At 35.0% G+C, this 20,188-nt stretch overlaps 5 protein-coding genes across 8 annotated transcripts; 1 reads left to right on the forward strand and 4 right to left on the reverse strand.

Annotated features, from left to right (window-relative positions):
• The first annotated feature begins 221 nt into the window (after positions 1-221).
• LOC104749267 (scarecrow-like protein 22) lies at positions 222-2,664 on the forward strand. Its single transcript, XM_010470857.3, has one exon. It carries the CDS (start codon positions 658-660, stop codon positions 2,512-2,514), a length of 1,857 nt encoding a protein of 618 aa, XP_010469159.2. The 5' UTR covers positions 222-657; the 3' UTR covers positions 2,515-2,664.
• A 1,483-nt stretch (positions 2,665-4,147) lies between these two features.
• On the reverse strand, positions 4,148-6,794 carry LOC104749268 (phosphatidate cytidylyltransferase 5, chloroplastic). The gene is made up of 7 exons (XM_010470858.3): positions 6,226-6,794; positions 5,718-6,031; positions 5,446-5,636; positions 5,216-5,340; positions 4,883-5,016; positions 4,681-4,796; positions 4,148-4,607 (listed from the first exon to the last, which is right to left on the reverse strand). The coding sequence occupies exons 1-7, from the start codon at positions 6,487-6,489 to the stop codon at positions 4,528-4,530; spliced, it is 1,224 nt and encodes a 407-aa protein (XP_010469160.1). The 5' UTR covers positions 6,490-6,794; the 3' UTR covers positions 4,148-4,527.
• An 84-nt stretch (positions 6,795-6,878) lies between these two features.
• LOC104749269 (vesicle-associated protein 1-1) lies at positions 6,879-9,305 on the reverse strand. 3 transcript variants are annotated; one of them, XM_010470860.3, is made up of 8 exons: positions 8,962-9,305; positions 8,778-8,848; positions 8,606-8,687; positions 8,379-8,494; positions 8,112-8,267; positions 7,969-8,013; positions 7,560-7,637; positions 6,879-7,224 (listed from the first exon to the last, which is right to left on the reverse strand). In XM_010470860.3, exons 1-8 carry the CDS (start codon positions 9,011-9,013, stop codon positions 7,111-7,113), a joined length of 714 nt encoding a protein of 237 aa, XP_010469162.1. In that variant the 5' UTR covers positions 9,014-9,305; the 3' UTR covers positions 6,879-7,110. The 3 variants fall into 3 exon arrangements, with proteins under 3 accessions (XP_010469162.1, XP_010469161.1, XP_087347980.1); XM_010470859.3 differs by having other exon boundaries at positions 7,969-8,019; positions 8,962-9,291; XM_087491854.1 differs by having other exon boundaries at positions 7,969-8,019; positions 8,379-8,687; positions 8,962-9,250.
• A 1,079-nt stretch (positions 9,306-10,384) lies between these two features.
• Positions 10,385-12,063, reverse strand: LOC104749270 (uncharacterized). 2 transcript variants are annotated; one of them, XM_010470861.3, is made up of 2 exons: positions 11,894-12,063; positions 10,385-11,565 (listed from the first exon to the last, which is right to left on the reverse strand). In XM_010470861.3, exon 2 carries the CDS (start codon positions 11,545-11,547, stop codon positions 10,543-10,545), a length of 1,005 nt encoding a protein of 334 aa, XP_010469163.1. In that variant the 5' UTR covers positions 11,548-11,565; positions 11,894-12,063; the 3' UTR covers positions 10,385-10,542. The 2 variants fall into 2 exon arrangements, with proteins under 2 accessions (XP_010469163.1, XP_010469164.1); XM_010470862.2 differs by having other exon boundaries at positions 10,385-11,570; positions 11,894-12,051.
• A 5,726-nt stretch (positions 12,064-17,789) lies between these two features.
• On the reverse strand, positions 17,790-19,361 carry LOC104749271 (zinc finger protein ZAT9-like). Its single transcript, XM_010470863.3, has one exon. The coding sequence runs from the start codon at positions 19,195-19,197 to the stop codon at positions 18,130-18,132; it is 1,068 nt and encodes a 355-aa protein (XP_010469165.2). The 5' UTR covers positions 19,198-19,361; the 3' UTR covers positions 17,790-18,129.
• Positions 19,362-20,188: the final 827 nt, after the last annotated feature.

The following is a 20,188-nucleotide window of genomic DNA, read 5'->3' on the forward strand; positions in this document are numbered from 1 at the left end:
ATAGAACTCAAAAATCAAAATTAGATAAATATAAGGTTTTGACTTTTGACTTAAATAATCAACGCAAAACAAGATAATAATAATGGTAAATCAAAGTTTAAATAGACAGCAAAAAAAGCAAGGTGCAATATACTTTGACTAAAGAGAAAAAAAAACAATATACCAAATTAGACCCTAACATAAAAAAAAGATCTATGAACATTTTTAGCCAAAGTACAAAAGAGAATGAATGACCATAGAGACTAGAGAGAGATTTATAGAGAGAGTAAGAGTAACGCGCCGTAAGTGCGAGTTAGGCTTTAAAAAATGAGGAAACAGATGTAGAGATAAGTAAATCTACAGACACAAGGCACCACACACACACAGATAGCAAAAACCAAATCCTTTTCCCAAATAAAAAGAAAAGAGAGCATTTTTTTTTTCTTTTTTCTTTGGATGAAGAAGATCACTTTGGAACGTTCTTGCAGGAAGCCAGAGTCAATATACAAAAGCAAAGAGACGAAAGATTGTTATTAAAAACACCCGACCCCGAGTGAGTGAGAGATATTATAATGTGGGCGCCAATTTCAGTTTCAAGCTTTCATCTTCTTCGTCTTCCTTAAGTTAGTTCTGAGATCTAGGGTTTCTTTTTGTTCTCCCTCTCTTTCAAGATTGGTCATGCCCCTACCCTTTGAGCAATTTCAAGGGAAGGGGGTTCTCGGTTTTTTAGATTCTTCTTCTTCTTTTTCTCCGGAATACAAAATCTGGGGTCCAGAGAAACTCCATGGAAGAGAAGTAGTTGAAGATCTCTGCTTTGTCGTTAACAATGGTGGGTTCTCGGAGCCGACGTCTGTTTTAGACTCTGTTAGAAGTCCAAGCCCTTTCCTCTCTTCTTCAACCACCACGCTGTCTTCCTCTCACGGCGGCGGCGGCGGCGGCGCTGCTGCTGCTGACTTTTCCGGCGCCGATGAGAAATGCGACCCGATGGGTTTCGAGGATCTCGATGGTGTTCTCCCCGGTGGCTCTCCCGGACAAGAAGAGAGTATCCTTAGGTTAATCATGTCTGGTGGTGGTGGTGATGTTGTGGATCCGGGTTCTGAGTTTGTGGGTTTCGACACCGGTTCTGGATCCGACCCGGTTATTGATAACCCTAATCCACTCTTTGGCTATGGGTTCCCTGTTCACGACGCAACGAACCCTGAGATTCTGATTAACCCAAGTCCTGGTTTTTTCTCGGATCCTCCGTCGTCTCCTCCTGCTAAACGGCTCAATTCGGGTCAACCCGGATCTCAACACCCCCAACAGTGGGGTTTCCCCTTCTCGGATCCGGGTCACGAATCTCACGACCCGTTTCTCACTCCGCCCAAGTTAGCCGGTGAAGACCAGTCAACGTTAATCATCGACCAGCTATTCTCCGCGGCGGTGGAGCTAATCGGAAGAACCACAAACGGCGGAGATAACAATCCCATCCTCGCGCAAGGGATATTGGCGCGGCTCAATCACAACCTTAACAAGAACGACGACGACACTAACAACAATCCTAAACCTCCGCTTCATAGAGCAGCTTCGTATCTAACCGAAGCTCTTCACTCTCTCCTTCAAGACTCTTCATCACCGTCACTCTCTCCTCCTCAAAACCTAATCTTTCGAATCGCAGCTTACAGAGCTTTCTCAGAAGCCTCACCGTTTCTTCAATTCGTCAACTTCACTGCAAACCAAACCATTCTCGAGTCCTTAGAAGGGTCTGATCGGATTCACATTGTCGATTTCGATATCGGTTACGGAGGTCAATGGGCGTCTCTGATTCAAGAACTCGCCGGGAAAAGAAACAGATCTTCTTCACCTCCGTCGCTAAAGATTACAGCTTTCGCATCTCCTTCAACTGTCTCCGACGAATTCGAGCTCCGGTTCACAGAAGAGAATCTCAGAAACTTCGCGGCAGAAACAGGTGTGTCCTTCGGAATCGAGCTCTTGAACATGGAGATTCTCTTGAATCCTACTTGTTGGCCACTCTCTCTATTCCGATCATCGGAGAAAGAAGCAATCTCTGTGAATCTACCAATCAGCTCCGTTGTCTCCGGTTACCTCCCGTTGATCCTTCGTTTCTTGAAACAAATCTCTCCAAACGTGGTCGTCTGCTCAGACAGAAGCTGCGACCGTAACAACGACACACCGTTCCCTAACGGTGTGATTAACGCGCTTCAGTACTACACGACTCTGCTCGAGTCACTGGACTCGAGTAATGCGGAAGCTGTTACGAGGGTTGAGAGGTTTTGTGTGCAACCGTCCATACAGAAACTGTTGACGAATCGTTACCGTTGGATGGAGAGAACGCCGCCGTGGAGAAGCTTATTTGGACAATGTGGGTTTTCTCCGGTGACGCTGAGTCAGGCGGCGGAGACACAAGCGGAGTATTTGTTGCAGAGGAATCCGATGAGAGGGTTTCACTTGGAGAAGAGACAGTCGTCGTTGTCTTCACTTGTCTTGTGTTGGCAGAGGAAAGAACTTGTTGCTGTCTCAGCTTGGAAATGTTAAGAGAAATATTTAATAAAAAAGTTTTTTTTTAATTTCGTTTTTTTTTAGCTTTTTAATTTGGGTTATTTATAATCATGTTTTAATGTGTTCTTTAGTCTTCGATTGTGATGTTAACCAATCAAATGATATATATAAATCCTTTTGTTAGTCTTTTTTTCTCCACTTTGATATTGCTGTCCAAATGAAAAAATACGGATTTACATTTTATCATTCACTAGATATGTTCGTTTGACTATGTTCTCTATTGTTGTAAGTACTAAAAGTTAAAAAAAGTACCTCAAACTAATTTCATTCTACTAAACACATTATGATTATTCTGAAAGAAATATATTATCTCGTTCTAGTGTTTTGTTACATTCTAGAAATAGCGTATATTAACTTGTGTGTATGGGCTTAATGTCGTAAACGATGTTAAGAAAACGATGTTAAGACTTTTAGAAATTGCAGAGATTGCGTAATACGAGATTTGTCCGTGTAGTCAATCACATGGTACCTCGGCTTATATGGACAATTCTTGGGATCAGCTGTCAACCACTCTTGTTCACCCACTTTAAATTAAGGAAACAAATCTTAATTAAGTAAATAAATTTTGTAGATCAATCAATTTTAAAATTATTAATTTAAATATTATATTACAGTTTTTAATTATTACATCTAAACCCTAACCATTTTTTATAAACTCAAACCGATATATAATTTTGTTTAATTGTAAAATATAAATCCTAATCACTCTTTTATAAATCCAAACCGATATATAATTTTGTTTTATTGTAAAATCTAAACCCTAAACATTCTTTTATAAACCCAAACCAACATATAATTTCATTTAATTGTAAAATCTAAATCCTAACCACTCTTTTATAAACCCAAACCAACATATAATTTTGTTTAATTGTAAAATCTAAACCCTAAACATTCTTTTATAAACCCAAACTAACATATAATTTCATTTAATTGTAAAATCTAAACCCTAAACACTCTTTTGTAAACTCAAACCGACATATAATTTCATTTAATTGTAAAATCCAAACCCTAACCACTCTTTTGTAAATCCAAACCGACATATAACTTTGTTTAATTATAAAATCTAAATCCTAACCATTCTTTATAAACTTAAACTGATATAAAAATTTTAAAATTACAAATTGAAACTATAATCCTCTTTTATAAACCAAACCGACATACTTTCCTTAATAAAAGATCTACATAATTTGTTTCCTTCATTTGTATTATCTTTTTATTTTAATTTTGATTTTTTTAATATGATATGATATGACATATTGTTGTATTATGATTGGTTAATTAAGAGGGGGTGAATGAGAGTTGTTCACTTCTAAGGGTGAACCCAACAATTTTTCGGCTTAGATTGATATAATCACAAATGTTACCAACTTAATAATTCTTGTTTAATCAAACCACTTGAGTAAGATTCTGCAGTGAAATTGTGAAAGTAACATTCTTTATTGTATTGGATAACAAAATCCACCCATGTCTTTTGCCTCTTCCCAATCATTTCTTAATTTTTGCCTCTTTTATTAGTATCATTGAATTTTGATTAGTACTATTACTATAGAGTTTCCTTTTTCGTTCAGATTTTAATTTTATAATGCAATTCCTCTCTAAAAAAGTCTGCTTGGGAACAACGCATTCATTAACATCCCCACATGCTTTGAGTCTTTCTTTTTTCTTTTGTTCGTCAATCCATTATCTGGAAAACAACCTGATTTTTTCTTAAAAGTAAATTAATTGCATACGCCGCCGTTTCATTAACCAACCAGACAACACAAAAACCAACGGGCCGAATGATGGAACCAGTTACTCCCATTGAAGCAAAAATTGCATACCGGTTCAATCAAACAACAAACCGAAGGCTAATCTCAGAATTTCTGCAGCCACATTGCTATATCTTCTTCTTTTAAACTTCACTTTCGTTCGTAGAGGGCAAAAGTAGCACCGGTTTTGTAAGTATTCTTGAAGCTATAGTGAGTTTTGTTGGGGAAACACACCACAGAATCAAACTCCATGAAGTCTTACGAACGAGTAGGCTAATGCACCAGTGAATATGTAACTATCAACCCTGTCTAATATTCCACCTGCAATTACATAAGATCGGTTGGAGAGGACGCATTAATAGACAAAATCCGGTTTGATTTACCAGATTATTACCGTGTCCAGGGATGAGTGAGCCGGAGTCTTTGACACCCGCATCACGTTTGATCATTGACTCAGTTAAGTCACCAAAGACAGATCCGAAGAAGTTAAGAACTCCAAAAGCTATAATGCTGTTTAAATATAGAACCAGTCAGAATAAAGACAACATTATGATTTGACAGGGCTTTGGGAATTCGAGCAGATCAGATTTGAGTACCTGACAAGAGATTGAGGCCAAGACAAAGATTTGGACAGTAGAATGGTAATGGAAATACAACCAACAAGTCCTGCAAGAGCTCCTTCCCATGTCTTCTTTGGACTAATGCTAATAAGAGGAGTTTTACCAAATGCCTGCAATTTTAGTTCATTAACTTCAGGCGGAAGAAACTTTTGCAAGACTATATATATGCACTGGAAGGTCGACAATATACTAAATTTGTAGTTCTTTTTATCGAATACACTGAATAGTACTCATCCTTAATCTGGCAAAACGAGTGCTGAACAATAAGAGAAATGTGGAGAATAGATCTAATCTTCATTAGAGACATACCTTGCCACCGAGAAAAGCAAACGTGTCTGAGGCAATTATACCGCAGAAGGAAATCAATATAGCAACAAGTCCAACTGTCCAATGTGCTTGACCACCGAGAATAATTGGCCAGCTTGTTCCAATTCCTATAAGAAATTAAACTGCTCAGGAGACTTAGTCTTTGCTAACTACTTTATGTATCAGCAGAGCTAAGAAGGATCATAATAATAATAATGGAATGGAGTGCTTGCCGGTGTTTAGAACAGGAGCAGTAAGCCCACAGCGTAGCTTAACCCAGAAACAAGGAAGATATCCACAGTAAAACAGCCCAAACATCGTACTACTCAGCTGAGAAAAACGCGGGTTTCCTCTCTGTAACAACAACGCCATTGCAACGACAAATGCTGCGGATGTCACCGATATATCTATATGACCAAAATACCTATTAAAAAAATAAAAAAATTATCTATAAGAGAAAGAATCCCAAGCTTTTAAGGTTTTTGACTGACTGAAACTAACTCACAATGTAAGTATGGGCATAAGGGCACAAATAACCGAGCAGACTCTAGAAAGATATCGTGGAGGAGGTGTCATTCCTTGAGCAATTCCTTTACTTCTCACCAGTTCAAAGTATTCTCGGGCACTTAGAAGAACCGCAGCTGCTAATGCTGCTGTGAAAACCCATCCTCCAGCTAATACAATACCTCCTACAGACAAGCCAATTCCTATACCAAAAATTACTCTCTTCTTAAACTGGCTTCTAGATTTCTGCTTCTGATCATCTACACTCGAATCTTCTTCAATAATTTCCAATTCTTCTTGATCTCTGCTGTGTTCCTAAACAGATGGGAGTTGCAGCAGTGCCATGATAAGTTTCTCAGCCTTTCATAGTAATCCAAAAAGAACAATTCTTTATCGAAACTCAAGTCCTTAACACGAGTCTTAGTACTACTAAGCTGAAATTAACTATCTTTCTGATCAATCTTCTTTATAGAGAATTTAAAGAAAGTAAGAAAGAGGAATAAAGTTACCTCCTTTGAGTTGCCATCATCACCAATTTGATTTGATTCAGCTCGAGCAACGGCCGTGATGATAACACGCCGGTTAACAGGAATACGACTAAACCGAGAACGAGACAGTGCTTTGGATTCGACGAGACCCAAATTCGAATACTTTTCGGAGAAGTGGGGAAGAGTTAGAGATTTTCTTGGAGAGAAACGGCAAGGACATGTACAGAGAGAGCTCAATGATAGTGGCACAGGCTTATACCTACAAACCTCAACAAAAGGCGCCATTGAAGTCCGAAATCAGAAAGAAGAAGAATTCAAAACCCTAAAAGAAGATGGTAGTATAAAGGACAAATCTTTACGATAACGGAATCCTCCGCATCACGAAAGGAGGGATTTTTAAGATTGTGTGATTCGGTGAATCTAATCGGAGCTTATAAGTTTTTGTACGGTGGAGATGCTAATGGGGGCAGTGGTGGTGGACCTGATGGTAATGGTACGACGAGAGATTGGTCTGAACTCCACGCGCATCTGTTTGGCGCGTAGATTAGCTCACCGTTTTCGGTTTGGGTGTGGTTAAACAAGAAGTCTCTGGCCGAGAAGGAAGGTTCCATTTTAAGTTGTGGTTTTAGTTTACTAGGTTTAGATGATGAAATTTGTCTTGAGAAAGATAAGAATTAGTGGAGAAATAACCCACGCAAAGTCATTGGATTACAAAAGTTGAAAACAAAGCAAACTGAGTTATGAAACACAAATCTTCTAGAGCACCTTTTTTAAGGCGAAATTGACAAATACATAAGAGAAAAAGAATTGTCCGACTGAAAGAGTTATAAGTCTATTGGTTTTGTTGTTGTTGATGTTTTCTTCTTCCTTCGTAGGGGTGAGGAATTAAATTCAGGTGGGCTGGTTTTATGTCCTCTTCATAATGTATCCCAAAATTAGACCGATGAGTCCGACCAGAAGAACGTACATGAACGGGATACCACCACTTTGGCTCTTCTTGCTTTCACGCCTTAACTGATCCTGCACGTTCAATCCAAAATCTTTCTCAGAAAACAATCTCAAGATTCTAAACTAAGCTTGTGAAGACTGGTTTTTCTTAATGGTATGGTGATTTAATCTACTAGTAATAACATTCAAGGAACAATTCTGATGTTTCGTGATGGAGAAATAAGTTTTGATAAGAGTCCAGGCTGGCCAATGTAAATGCTAAAAGTTCAAGCATCTATTCTCAAAAACATGTAAAGTTCAAGCTTCCTCGTAGTAGCTAATCATCAAAGTAACCTTTTCGTTCCAAAAAACAACAGTAAGGAGGATAGATTCAGCGATAAAAAGGATTCAAGTGGAAGTTCTTTTACCAGTTCTCTTTGAAGTCTGTTGTTCAGTTGCATGGCAGACTGTTTTTCCTCGGTTAGCTTTGTGATGAGAGCCCTCGCCTGAAAATCATCCAAAATTTAACTGTAATGGAAATATTGTAAATTGACCAGATTTTCCTGGCAACTGCGTGTCAAATAACAGCTAGAGGATTCCAAGCACAAAAAGTAATGGACGGCTTGAGTACTGAGTAAGCTTCTAAAAATGTGATGAACCTTTTAAGTAATCAACGTAAAGAAAGATTCTCAACCTAATAATCAGCCTAAAAGGCAACTTTTCAATAAAGTTACCTCCAAAGTTCTAACTAATCGGTTTTAGACAGAGCAAAAGCAAAAGATAATAATAACAAATGGTTTTTGACGGTTACAAGCCTAGAAAAATTGTGAAAAATACCTCAGATGTGTTTTCTTGAGGTTCACCTTTGTCCACGCTAAATCTCTGAAACTAATATCAAACACAAATATACATAAAAAAATAACAAAAAAGAAACGTCTAGCAGAGCACTCAAATCTAAACGTAAGTTAACATTAACTAACCGAAAACTCAGAACCATGTCCGTTATCTGAGACAGAAGCCCTTGGTGAAGAACCCTCTTCTGATCCTTCATGAACTGGTGATGGTGGTCGTGGTGGAGCAACATAAGTAACCTTCAGTTTAGTCTCCTCAACTAGATGTCCAGCCTCTTTGCTAAACTGCAAAGTTTCATCACAAGAAAAAAAAAACAAACAATTGCTTAAAAAACCAAAAAACCACACTGTAAAATCATCCAAATGAAATCAACAATGGAATGTAATCAAGTATACCATCTCAGGAGTAACTTCCTTGGCCGTGACACCAGGACTAGCAATCACACCTTGTAGCAGAAACTTGTCCTTACACTGCATATCAGAAGGAGCTTCCTTTTGAGCTTGCATGGTCACTAGATCAAAACCAACAAACAAGAATAATTCATTAAATTCCTTAATCCAAGAACCATTTTGGCAAAAATAACAAAAACACAAATCCATCTCGAAAGAGAGAGAGAACGGACCAAGAACTTCACAAGTAGACCTCGGAAGAACAACTCCAGTGTTAGGCCTAACACAATACTTTTTAGGGTTCGTGGTCTTAACCTACAAACACAACACAAAAGCCTTCAGATAAAAGATAAAATCACAACAATTTCTCTAATTCGAAAATCGAAAAGAGAAGAGAATTATAACCTTAAAGGCCACATTATTATCAGTCTTGTTCGTCAAATACAGAGAGCAAGAGATCTGCTTCTTCAATTCAACTAAATAATCAAATTACATAAAAAACGTTAACTCAGAAAATATCTAGATCTGGGAGAAGAAGACATGCCATTATGCCAAACAACGAAAAGGTCAAAAAACAATATAAGCTTACAAGGGAATTGAAGGTCGAGAGGCTCGACGGTAAGAAGCTCGCTGGTACTCATCCTGATCAGATCGCCGGAGATTCAAATCGATTCTCCCCGTATGAACGACCAAAAACGAAAAACGATTCCCGGCGAATAGATTCGTCCCGTGACGCCGTCTCCGGTTTCAAGAGAGAGCAGTCGTCGATCGAGAAACCGAGATCGAGAGAGAGAGAGAGAGAGAGCTAATGAAGAGAGTTGGGGACATCGCTATTTGTCTTGTTCATTTCTCAAGGGTATTATTGTCTTTTTACGTACATTTGATCAAAAACGCAAACGCGCCTCTAAATCGCAGACGCATTGAATGAAATTAACAAACAAAACATAGTTAATGAAAGAATAGAATCTGATCATAATAACGTCACTGTTTACCAACTTAGCAATACGAAAACGGTAAAGCCTAGCTCTGGGATTTTTAACTGAACCGAAATAACCGAACCGAACCGATATTTTTGGTGTTCGGTTCGGTTTCGGTTATTGCGGCTGAACCGATTGGTACAATTTTTTTTTCAAAAAAAAACAAAATATTTCGGTTATTTCGGTTCGGTTTTTGGTTAACCGAATTATTATTTTTTATTTTTTTTTTAATTTTTTAATAGAATCTGATCATAATAACGTCACTGTTTACCAACTTAGCAATATGAAAACGGTAAAGCCTAGCCCTGGGATTTTTAACCGAACCGAAATAACCGAACCGAACCGATATTTTTGGTGTTCGGTTCGGTTTCGGTTATTGCGACTGAACCGATTGGTACAATTTTTTTTTCAAAAAAAAACAAAATATTTCGGTTATTTCGGTTCGGTTTTTGGTTAACCGAATTATTTTTTTTAATTTTTTTAAATTTTTTAGGGAAAAATCTAACAAAACCAAAACTTATACCTAAAATAACCGAATCACCCGAAAAACCCGAAACCGAAAAAACCGAAAAAACCGAGATTATCTCTAAATAACCAAAAAATCTGATTTTTCATGTTTTTAATCAAATTTCGGTTTTAAAATTTTAAAACCGAATTAACCGAGAAACCGAAATAACCGAATTGAAATATATTTCGGTTCAATTCGGTAAGATTTTCAAAACTCAAAAAAACCGAAAAACCGAAATCGAACTAAAATAACCGAAGTCCCAGTGCTAGTACTAAAGCCTATACAAATCTGCTTTTGTTTTGTTTTTTTTTTCTTTGACAAGACTTAAAAAACTAAACGAAGAAACATATGTATATCTCTTTACTTTAAAGCAAGTTGTTGCGGATTTGTTGTTCTAAATGCAAAACCAGCAAACCAATCAGACTCTATATAACAAGAGACGAACCAACAAAAAATTACATGCGAAATATGCATTATTGACAGCTGAATCGGAAACGCATTAAAATATTATGTATCACACACCTAACTTTAAAAAGTGAATAATATTGAATATGTTTTTACCATTATCAGTTTATCACCAACTCACGAATAATAAAAGCTATACAGTGAGTAGAAAGAGTTACAGATATGTATAGTCTGACATGACTGTTGAAAACTAAAGGAAGAAAACATCTAATAACTGTCTTTACTTAGAAGCAACAGATGGTGGTTGCTGACTTGTTGTTGCTGTTCTAGATGCAAAACCAGCAAACCAAGCAACTCTCATGAGTTGCATTCCCAAGATCAATACCCACCAAGAGACAAGCCCACGAAGCATATGAACCACCCAAACCGGTGCGTTGACCTCTGCACTAAGTGTCAACCCTCTCATCAGTTGCAAGATTCGATAAGCCTCGTAGACAACTGGTGTAACTAGCCAGACAGGTGATTGCCAGTGCCATGTGAGGATCTCTGTTAATGTCTGAACCGCGAGGAGAATGAAGTAAGGGAAGAAGAGAACAGCTGACGAGAGGAAAGGAAGCTGCGGTTGGAGAGAAGCTAATATGCCGGATTGGGATCCGAAGAGAAGTAACGTTGGGACGAGAAACCCGGTTATGAGTGAAAACAAGTTCCAGAACTTGTAGCTAAACGGCGGTGTGCTGTTGCAGGACTGTGATGGGTCTTTAGGACGAGCGCAAGAATCAGCCATCAAGAGGAAAAGTGCTGCTCCGAGGTTGAAAATGCAATCTAGACCGATCAATGAAAGCAGACTAACGACGTTGGAACCGAGGAAAACGGATGACAGAGGAAGCCACAAAGTGGGTGCCATACCGCTAGTGAGGAGAACAGATGGACCTAATAGCCATATTGGCCATTTAAGTACCTGAACTTGAGAGTTCTTCTGTTGTTGCGCTGATTCTAGTTTCTCTTCTTCTTCCTCTGCAGTCTCGGATACAACAGATTCGAAGACATTAGCGGTTTTGCCCAATACTATATCAGCAGCAGCTTCTTCTTCCGCAGAAGCATGAATGAAAGGTGATGGTTCCCACTGAGAGAGTTTAGTTGTGCATAAGACACGGAGGTTTCTGAAACGGAGATGACAAGATCCGGGGGTCTTTAGGTTCTGCAACAAACTCGGGTTCTTGAGACGGAATCGTGGAGTCATAGTGCATAGAGACTTTGTAAGAGATACCATTCCTTGGGTCACCATTGAAGTCTCTAACACTCTCTGTTCTTAACATAAGCAAACAAAAAAAATTCAATATTATGAGGACCAAGAAGATTACATGGGACACTTATTAAACCGGATAATCAAAATCAATTAACGAGTTAAGAATCTTGAATTGGTTACTTGTTCCAATTAGATCAAATCTTGACGCAAACTTATAAGCATAAGGAGGAAATAAATCAAATTGAAGTCGATTTATCAAAATCAATGTTACCACGAATTCTCGGGAAAGCAAACGCGAAAGCACTTTATATCAGGACGACGAAGAAGAAGAAGGCGATATGAAATTGGAGAAATTAAAAAAAAAAAAAAAAAAAAAAAACCTCACCGGTGAATCGCAGAACGTTAATAAGATCCCTAAATCCGTTGGCTATTTTCTTCTCTTTAACTAAACGTCTCCGGCGGACTCAGGAGAGTAGAAAACAAAAAAAATCTTGGGAGTAAGCCTCGTGTTTGGATGCAAAGATAACATTTGCCTCTCAGAATATCATAATATGTGTCGATGGCCTGAATAGTCGGCCCATATATGTTAGTGGATTTGTTAGATTAATTATTAGGCCGACTATTCCAGGTTTCTCTTTAAGTTCCAGTCATGCCGAACCGGATTAAACCGAAGTTAGCCGTCTCTTGACTGATTCGATTCAGTCTTTATTAATTTGTGGTTACTATAGTCATAGACCACAACGTCCCAACTTCCAATCCCAATCTCATTGGTTTAGCTAGCTGGTTTTTGTCCATTACGATTTAGGCATTTTAGCTTAATTAGATTAGATCCTACTGAAATTCACATTAAAATATATATATATATATATATATATAGATCCTTTTGACAAAGTAATAATAAGATTACATTATATTATACCTCCTGAATTTGAACTCCAAAAATGTTTTTCTGTTGCGCGTTAAAAGATGTCGTCTAATAAAAAAGGCGAAAATTTAATATACTTAAATACGCATAGTTACTTATATATATACTAAAAGTAGACTATGTAAATTTATAATAATTTTTTTAATAAAATATTTAAAATTATATATTTTGTGTTTTGATAAATTATCTTATGTTTGTTATTTGTTTTGTTTTTAAATAAGTATTTTCGGTCACTTAAAATTAGCAGACTATTGATTAATAAACATTAAACTGAATTTTTTTATTAATATGAATAGTTACTTTAAAATATTTATTATGTATCCCATAATATATAGAGCTCTTCATGTTAAAACATTTTTGACGTTAGGGAAAAAATATTGATTAAGTATAAAATAAAATGCGGATGAGCATGTGTCCGCATTTAACATAATCTATAAAACATCAATATCTTCTAAAACCAGACACCTCCAAGAAGGGCAAGACAGTAGCTTGAATTTCTCGAATAACATCTTCTTGAGCCGAAACTCATGCTCTTCCTTCATTCTCGGCGTAATTAATTTCATTAATTAAATAACTAAAGGTAGCATAAATAATTTTGATATTTATATATTACCAGTATGCTTCACACATGCTTAAAAGTTTTCTTATTATAATTTGAATTTTTTAGCAATAAAATATTTTAATCTTAATAAATTATACAAATGACTTCAAATGCATTTGTGTTCTAGAAGTAGAATTCTTTATGTTTATTGATTAATTGAATTTGGAAAAGAAATTTCTCTGTTAGATATTTCTATATTTTGATCATGTACTTTATATCTATTGAACATACTAAATGCAAACTGAATTTTAGTTGAGAATTGAGTAAAAAAATGTTATTGATATATTATTATATCAAATAAAAGACTATGGAAATGGTTATCGAAAACAAAGTTAATAAATACATACAAACACAGTTGTGACGTTAAAGAACAAATTTAAAGTAATAGTATTCGAAATATTTAATATTTGTTTATACTCATTTTCATGAGTAATACATACAAACACACTTGTATAAAATATAGCATGGGTAATAAGTAACATAAATATTGTGACTAAGATATAAAATTTATTAGAGTTTATGAATTATGATCTAAAACTAAAATTTTTATATTAAAAATTTATCAAATGGATAAAAAGAAAAACAAATTACAACATTGATATACAAAATAGGCATTTGAAACAACATTTACAAGTGAGAATGTGTTATGTGCCTAAGACCTTCTTCATTTAACTCTTTCTAATGAATTACCACATTTAACATGTTCACTTCTATATATGCTCCAAAATTTCGACTCAACTTATTTATTTCAAAACCTACAAATGTCACATATAGGAAAACATTAAATATTACAAAATTTAGAAAATTATGTGAGAGGCAGAAATTAGGTTTAATGAAGACTTTGTCTAGCTATTTATACATAAATTTGTAGAAGTATGAGAGGTTTTTCATTTTTTTTTGTGGGTCAAATATTATGGGAGTTAGGTTACATTTCAAAAATTAAATATACCATAGGTATTGTCTGTGGTTTTTTTTTGTAAAACACAAATTGTATTGCAATTAATACATTAAAGTGTATTCATATGATGAAATATTTGTTTTTTTTTTTTTCCAACATCATGGGAGTTACATTTTCAAGAATTAATATGCAATAAATTGTGTTAATGATTACTATTAAAGAAAAATTAAATATTATATTGTTTTAATATCTTGAAAATATTTTAGAATAAATTGATTTAATATTTTGGGACAAAAACTGTGAAACAAATATTATACTTTTTTATCAAAAATAATTATTATAATATTCTAATATTTTTATAGCTTGAAATTAGTAAAGAATTTAATAACTATCACATTATATTTTTCTAAAATTATGATATTATTATTTAAATCTTTAACTATCAGAAATTTATTTTGTCTAAATTTATAATATTAATATTTAATTCTTTCTTATTTGCAAAATTATAATGTTATGGTAATCTTATATAAAGTATTGAAAAATGATACATATGCGAAATTATAATGTTATGTTAATTACATAAAATATTGATAAATGATATCTATATATAATTACTAAAAGAATATTGCATAAATGTCAATATATTTTTTAGTACAAAAATTTTATTTAAATTTAATGAATATGAAAATAATGTATGTACTTTTGAGGAAAATAAATTAAAAGAAATTAATAATTCAAAAATAAAGACATGTGTCGAAAATATACGCTGCCAAATGTCATCCTGTTATGCAAAATTAGGAGAAAACATTCTCATACTATATAAGATTTGTAGAATGAAAGCGTTTTTCTTTCTCAATCATGAATTGCAATTACAACCACTAGTATAAGTATTATCATCATATCTTGCACCCATTTACGTATTTACAATATATTTGGCAAGTGAAACAGCAATATGTATGTGAGGAATTCTTATGTCTTGGTGTTTGATCTTAAAATTGACTACATTGAGTTACCATGTGATGAAATATTCTTTAGTCACGATGTGTATCTTACAGACAATTTGCTCTATATACACTACGTATCATGTTTGGTTACAGGCCTGTTTGGTTAATGTGGTATAACTCTAAGATGAAGGAATGTGCTCTATATACACCACATAGTAAAGTCTATTAATTCGAAGCAGAAATGTGTAGAATAGAACCGATTATTCTTTATTATATTCGCCATGGGTTTATATATATAAGTAAACTCAATTTAATATGATATGTAATGTAAGTAAATTAGCCTTTTAGGAAGTAGTCTCTTGATGCGCTAAAACGAATTTAGTTATACACATTTTTGAAGTATTTTTAAATCAGATAAATCAACCTTAATATCGCACCATCAAACTCTTACTCTTCCACATCCATATACACGTCATGAGTTCCACCAGTATGAGCCGGTGGCTAATTAAGAGTTTTCCGTCGACGCCAGCACCAAGCCTCCAACTAAGAAATTTACGATGGGAGATTTACAATGAGGATGTAAGATCATGTAAAAGGTTACTTAAGAGTTTTCGTTTTCATTCGGAATTTCTCCTACTATGATTAAATTCATGATTTAATTTTACATTGTGCCTGCCATTTTATTTACAAAAATGGGTATTTAACTACGCCTACGTACTATCTATCGACATCATTTACATTTGCTTTTGAAAAGATTTGGCGATTGATATTGATATAGTAAGAATGTAGGGTTTGTGGAAGGAGACTTCGAGACGAGAAAGGAAACTTCAAGACAAAAATTGGAAAAATTCGATTAAGAAAACAAGTTCTACTTATCTTTTTTTTTTTTTTTGGGCAAATAAAGTTCTACTTATCTATGGACATGAAACTAGTCTAGTTTGGATAAAGTGACAATAACAGGTAAAGGTAAAATATTAGAGAGCTGTCCGATTTAGTTGACTGGTTATGAACCCTTTTTTTCTTTTTAAATAATTGGTTTTGATCGATGAACTATTTTACCGTATCCGTAATTGACGTATCACATAATTTGTTACCAAAAATAAAACCAGTAAAAATTAGTCGGTACCTCTACCATTTCTATACAAACTATACTTTTTACCTCTTCTACTTGTTTTATTATATTATTTTTTTTCTTCTTTTTCACTAGAAAACTTGTAACCATGTCATGTCACCAGTTATACGTTATAAGTACTGGTCCAAAGTATTAAAGCAAGGACACGTTATCCACTAATCAATACTTTGAGTCACAATTAAAATCGTAATTCGAAGTGGGTTAATGTTCTTGAAAGTTACTTTATGAATCCGTTGACCAATTAAGCTTCGTCGTGTTACGTGGAAGCCACACTGGTTTGTTTTCTTTTAATTGAGATATATTTGTTCTCATATCAAATATAATCTCATACTATTGAAACTTCTTGCAAGTTGAGAGATTTATAACGGTGGCTGTATTAAGTGAAAGTCATTATTATTATAAGTTGATTTCCCTTTTCTGTACTAAATTAAACAAACCGAAGTTTGGAAAAGCAGAACGAAAAAAAGGAGCACTCGAAAACATTAAATAGAGAAGAAAATTAAATGAAGAGGACTTGAAGCTGAACCTGGTGCATTGAGCCATTGAGTCAGAGAGACACTTTAATCACGCCCAACCAAACATCTTTTCTTTGTGCTTCTCTGTTTTTAAACCACACCCAATGTGTTTTGTCTCCTTCTTTAAAAAAATGTTGTCAACTTAGAATAATAACTAGTGTTAGTACGAGTTGAAAAGGTGATTTTACGAATACAAATTAATCAATTTTAAAATATGGTTATACCGTTTTTTGTTAAGATTTTCAGTCTAGAGCAAATCCTAATTTAAAGTCATTGTGTTTAAGTCTTCCCCGAGCATGGTGCTTGACCAATCAACAGCAGCATAATTGTAAAGTAAGCCATAAGTTGAGTAGACCAAACTAGTTCAACTTTTTTTTTGTTTTACCGTTTTTTTTTTTTTTTGGTTGAAGATTTGGGTTTGCTTTTGCTTTATTCTTTTTTCATAGGCGAGAATATTAGTGAAGGTTAGTGTCAGTCTCAGGATCTTTGTACCAACGGCTGTCATCAAATGGGCTCACAAATTTAGACAGAGGTGAGATGCATTTAATAAAATGAGATTTTTACTTACGATTCAACTCTCTCTATTTATTTTCCTCACTCGCATATATTTTTTTTCATTCCAGCTTCTGATTCATCAAGCACTTTAATGCCTCCAAATTTAGGAAAATAGTAAATAAATGATCAGATGGAAAATGATTTCAGGGAACTAACCTCACCAAATCCCAAGTGATTAGTCTTACCAAATTAATAATGTGAGATTAGTCAAGCTTGCAATTACTTGGATACAACCACTCTGAGTCACACAATTTGTTGGATTCTATTGGGGCGGTGAAAGTTAGTGGGTTTTGCTTCAAGTCATAAGTAAAGAATAAAGCATACTCGAAGAATAATTCTACATTTGTGGTAGACCAAACACAAATCTACTTGTGCAACCAAGTAGTATTCTATATATCATCCCTTAAATTTGATGGTTTAAACATTACAAAGATGAGCTCAAGACAAGTATCTCACTAAGAACTTTGTGAAGTTATGTTTTTGTAAGTAAAACTCGGAATATCCTAATTAATTATGATTAAACAAAAAGAAGGCATAACTCTTTAAAACTAAGTAGGAAGTTGGAACTATGACTTTACAACTGAAACGTCTTCTTTACTTTTAGACTAAATTATCTTTGGACTGTGAAAGCGATTGTTAATTCTTAAGAGGCTTGACTAACTCTTTTAACACAAAGAGGAATGAATGAGATAAGTCAAGTGGGGACTTATTAGAAGAAGAAGCTTTCAATAACAAAGTAGTAAGCAACAAGAAGAGCCAAAAATTAAATTTTCAACACAAACATTAAAAGTTGTATACTTTATAACATTAATAGTCTATAAACTAAGTAGAAGCTTATTTGAATGTTCTTCAATTTATGTGGTTAGGCCAACACGACGTGAGGCCAATACGAAGAAAAAAGAATCGGCGTTAGAACATGTAAAAGTAGCCTCCTTTGCATTTAAAAGAAACACATTAAAAACCCCCAAAAAAAGAAAATAAAAAAAGATTCAAACTTTACGAAAAATTGGACGACCCGAATCACGCAAAGTCTGTTACCTTTATTCAGCATTCATTGAAACACCACAGAGACTTCGTCTTCCTCGGTTGGTGCAGGGAGATTAAGATCTATCATCCTCTGTTTCACAGACTCGATTTGATGATGAGCTTGATGATGATTGACAGACAAATTCCCAATCCCGTGAGATCTTTTGTGACCTCCAAGTGCTTGTCCCGATGCGAAAACTCTAAAACAAATAGGACATTCATGGATTCTCTTCTCAGCAGCAGCAACAACAACAACCACATTGTCATGCTCTGTTTCGCTTCGTTGCTGCTCTGTTTTGTTACTTACTCTGTTCTTCTTATGACTTGCTCTATGCCCACCTAATGCTTGATAAGATTTGAACACTTTCCCACAAGTCTCGCACTTGTATCTCCCTTTCGTCGTTGTTGTTCTTGTCGTTCGATTCATCTTGCTTAACCTGTTGTTGTAACCTTCTAATTCTTCTTCTTCTTCTTCTTCTGTCTCGATCTCTTCCACTACTTCTTTACTATTATTACTACTTTTGTTCTTCTTCCATTTGTCTCTCGAGAGCATCATGAGACAAAAGGCGAGATCTTCCTCCGTCGTCGTATCAGAAGCTGAGCTATGAGGAGGCTCGGGATCAGACTTGTAACCGAGTTGACTCGTTTTCACCTTCTTCTTCTTCGTCGCGAACGAATCGAGTTTACGAGTTCGCTTAGATCGTTTCCGAGTCAGGTTGATAACATTCCTAGAAGACTCTGTCTCGCTCTCATCATCACCGTCGCCGTCTTCAAGAAGAAGAAGAGAGCTTGTGGAAGCAAACTTCGGATCATCATTCTTCTTCCCATTTCTCTTTTCCTTGGAGGACGACGAAGAAACATCGGACTCAGTCGTCTCGTAACTGAGTTGACTCGGCCTTTCTTCATCAACATGAAGACTCGGCATGTGAGATCTCATGTGACCACCTAAAGCTCTTCCATTAGCGAAGCTCTTAAAGCAATACCTGCACTTGTAATTCTCCATCTTCAATAACAAAGAAAGAGCAGAGAGAACGAAGAAGAAGAGAGAAAACAAAAAAAAAAAAGTAAAAAGAGAAGTGGAATCTACAAGCATTCGTCTCCTCCTCCACCAATGAACTTAATATTTGTACTCAAAACTATTATTAAATTTTTTTTTATTTTTATCTCTTTCTCTCTCTCTCTTTTATTACTGTTTAACAAGAAGATGAAGAAGAAAGAAAGAAAAAAAACTTAAATTTAATTTTCGAACTGGAAAACGGAAAGAAAAGAGAACAATCTAATAAAAGCGTATGCATGAAGTTGAAGAAGCGACAGTGTAACATGCGAGCCTTGCCCGTTTCTGCAAACTGCTTCTTCTCTTTTTTTTTTTCCTTGACTATTTCCCGATTTACCCTTCTATTTAAGTTTTGTTTTTTTTTAAGTAGTTGTAAGTTTTTCTGTTTTTACACCAAAAATAGCAGCTGTAATTTATTTTTGATCTATTTCTAGGCTGAGTCTTTTTTTTTAATTCTTAATTATACAAAGAAATAAGTTAGTAATTAAAAAGTTAAAAGGGGTATATTAGGAATTTGAAAGTTGGCTGTTTGTACGAAAGTCTTGAGGAGGAGATGTGGTTTGTTGTAACGACGAACCAGCAAAACAAAACGTTGTCTTAAAAATGATGAGAGGATGTTAACATCCGTTTGCTGTGAGTTTTTTACAGTACGTGACAGCCACGTACTAGTCCCCCCCAAACTACGGTTGTTTTTTATAATTACCCTAACCGATCGCAGTAACTTTTAACAAATTAAATTTTTGACCAACCTTTTACAGTGAGATTTTAAGGTTCAATTCAATGTTAGTTGACCAATTTTACAAGTTATAACAGGTTCAAAGTGTTTTTTTTTTGTATAACAGATGAAATTTAAGCTATTAATCACGATAGATAAGCAATCAAACATGCAAACGTGTGATTAATTATAGTTTATAACAAATATTTTTTCACCCTTTAATTTCGATCTTTCTTACTTTGGAATTATAAAAAATACGAAGAAAATAGCGTTGTCTTAGGAATAAGAACTAGTCAAGATGCCATAATTATGGCA

The sequence above is a fragment of the Camelina sativa genome, chromosome 16, assembly GCF_030686135.1.
Source record: "Camelina sativa cultivar CO46 ecotype springtype chromosome 16, ASM3068613v1".
Taxonomy (NCBI): domain Eukaryota; kingdom Viridiplantae; phylum Streptophyta; class Magnoliopsida; order Brassicales; family Brassicaceae; genus Camelina; species Camelina sativa.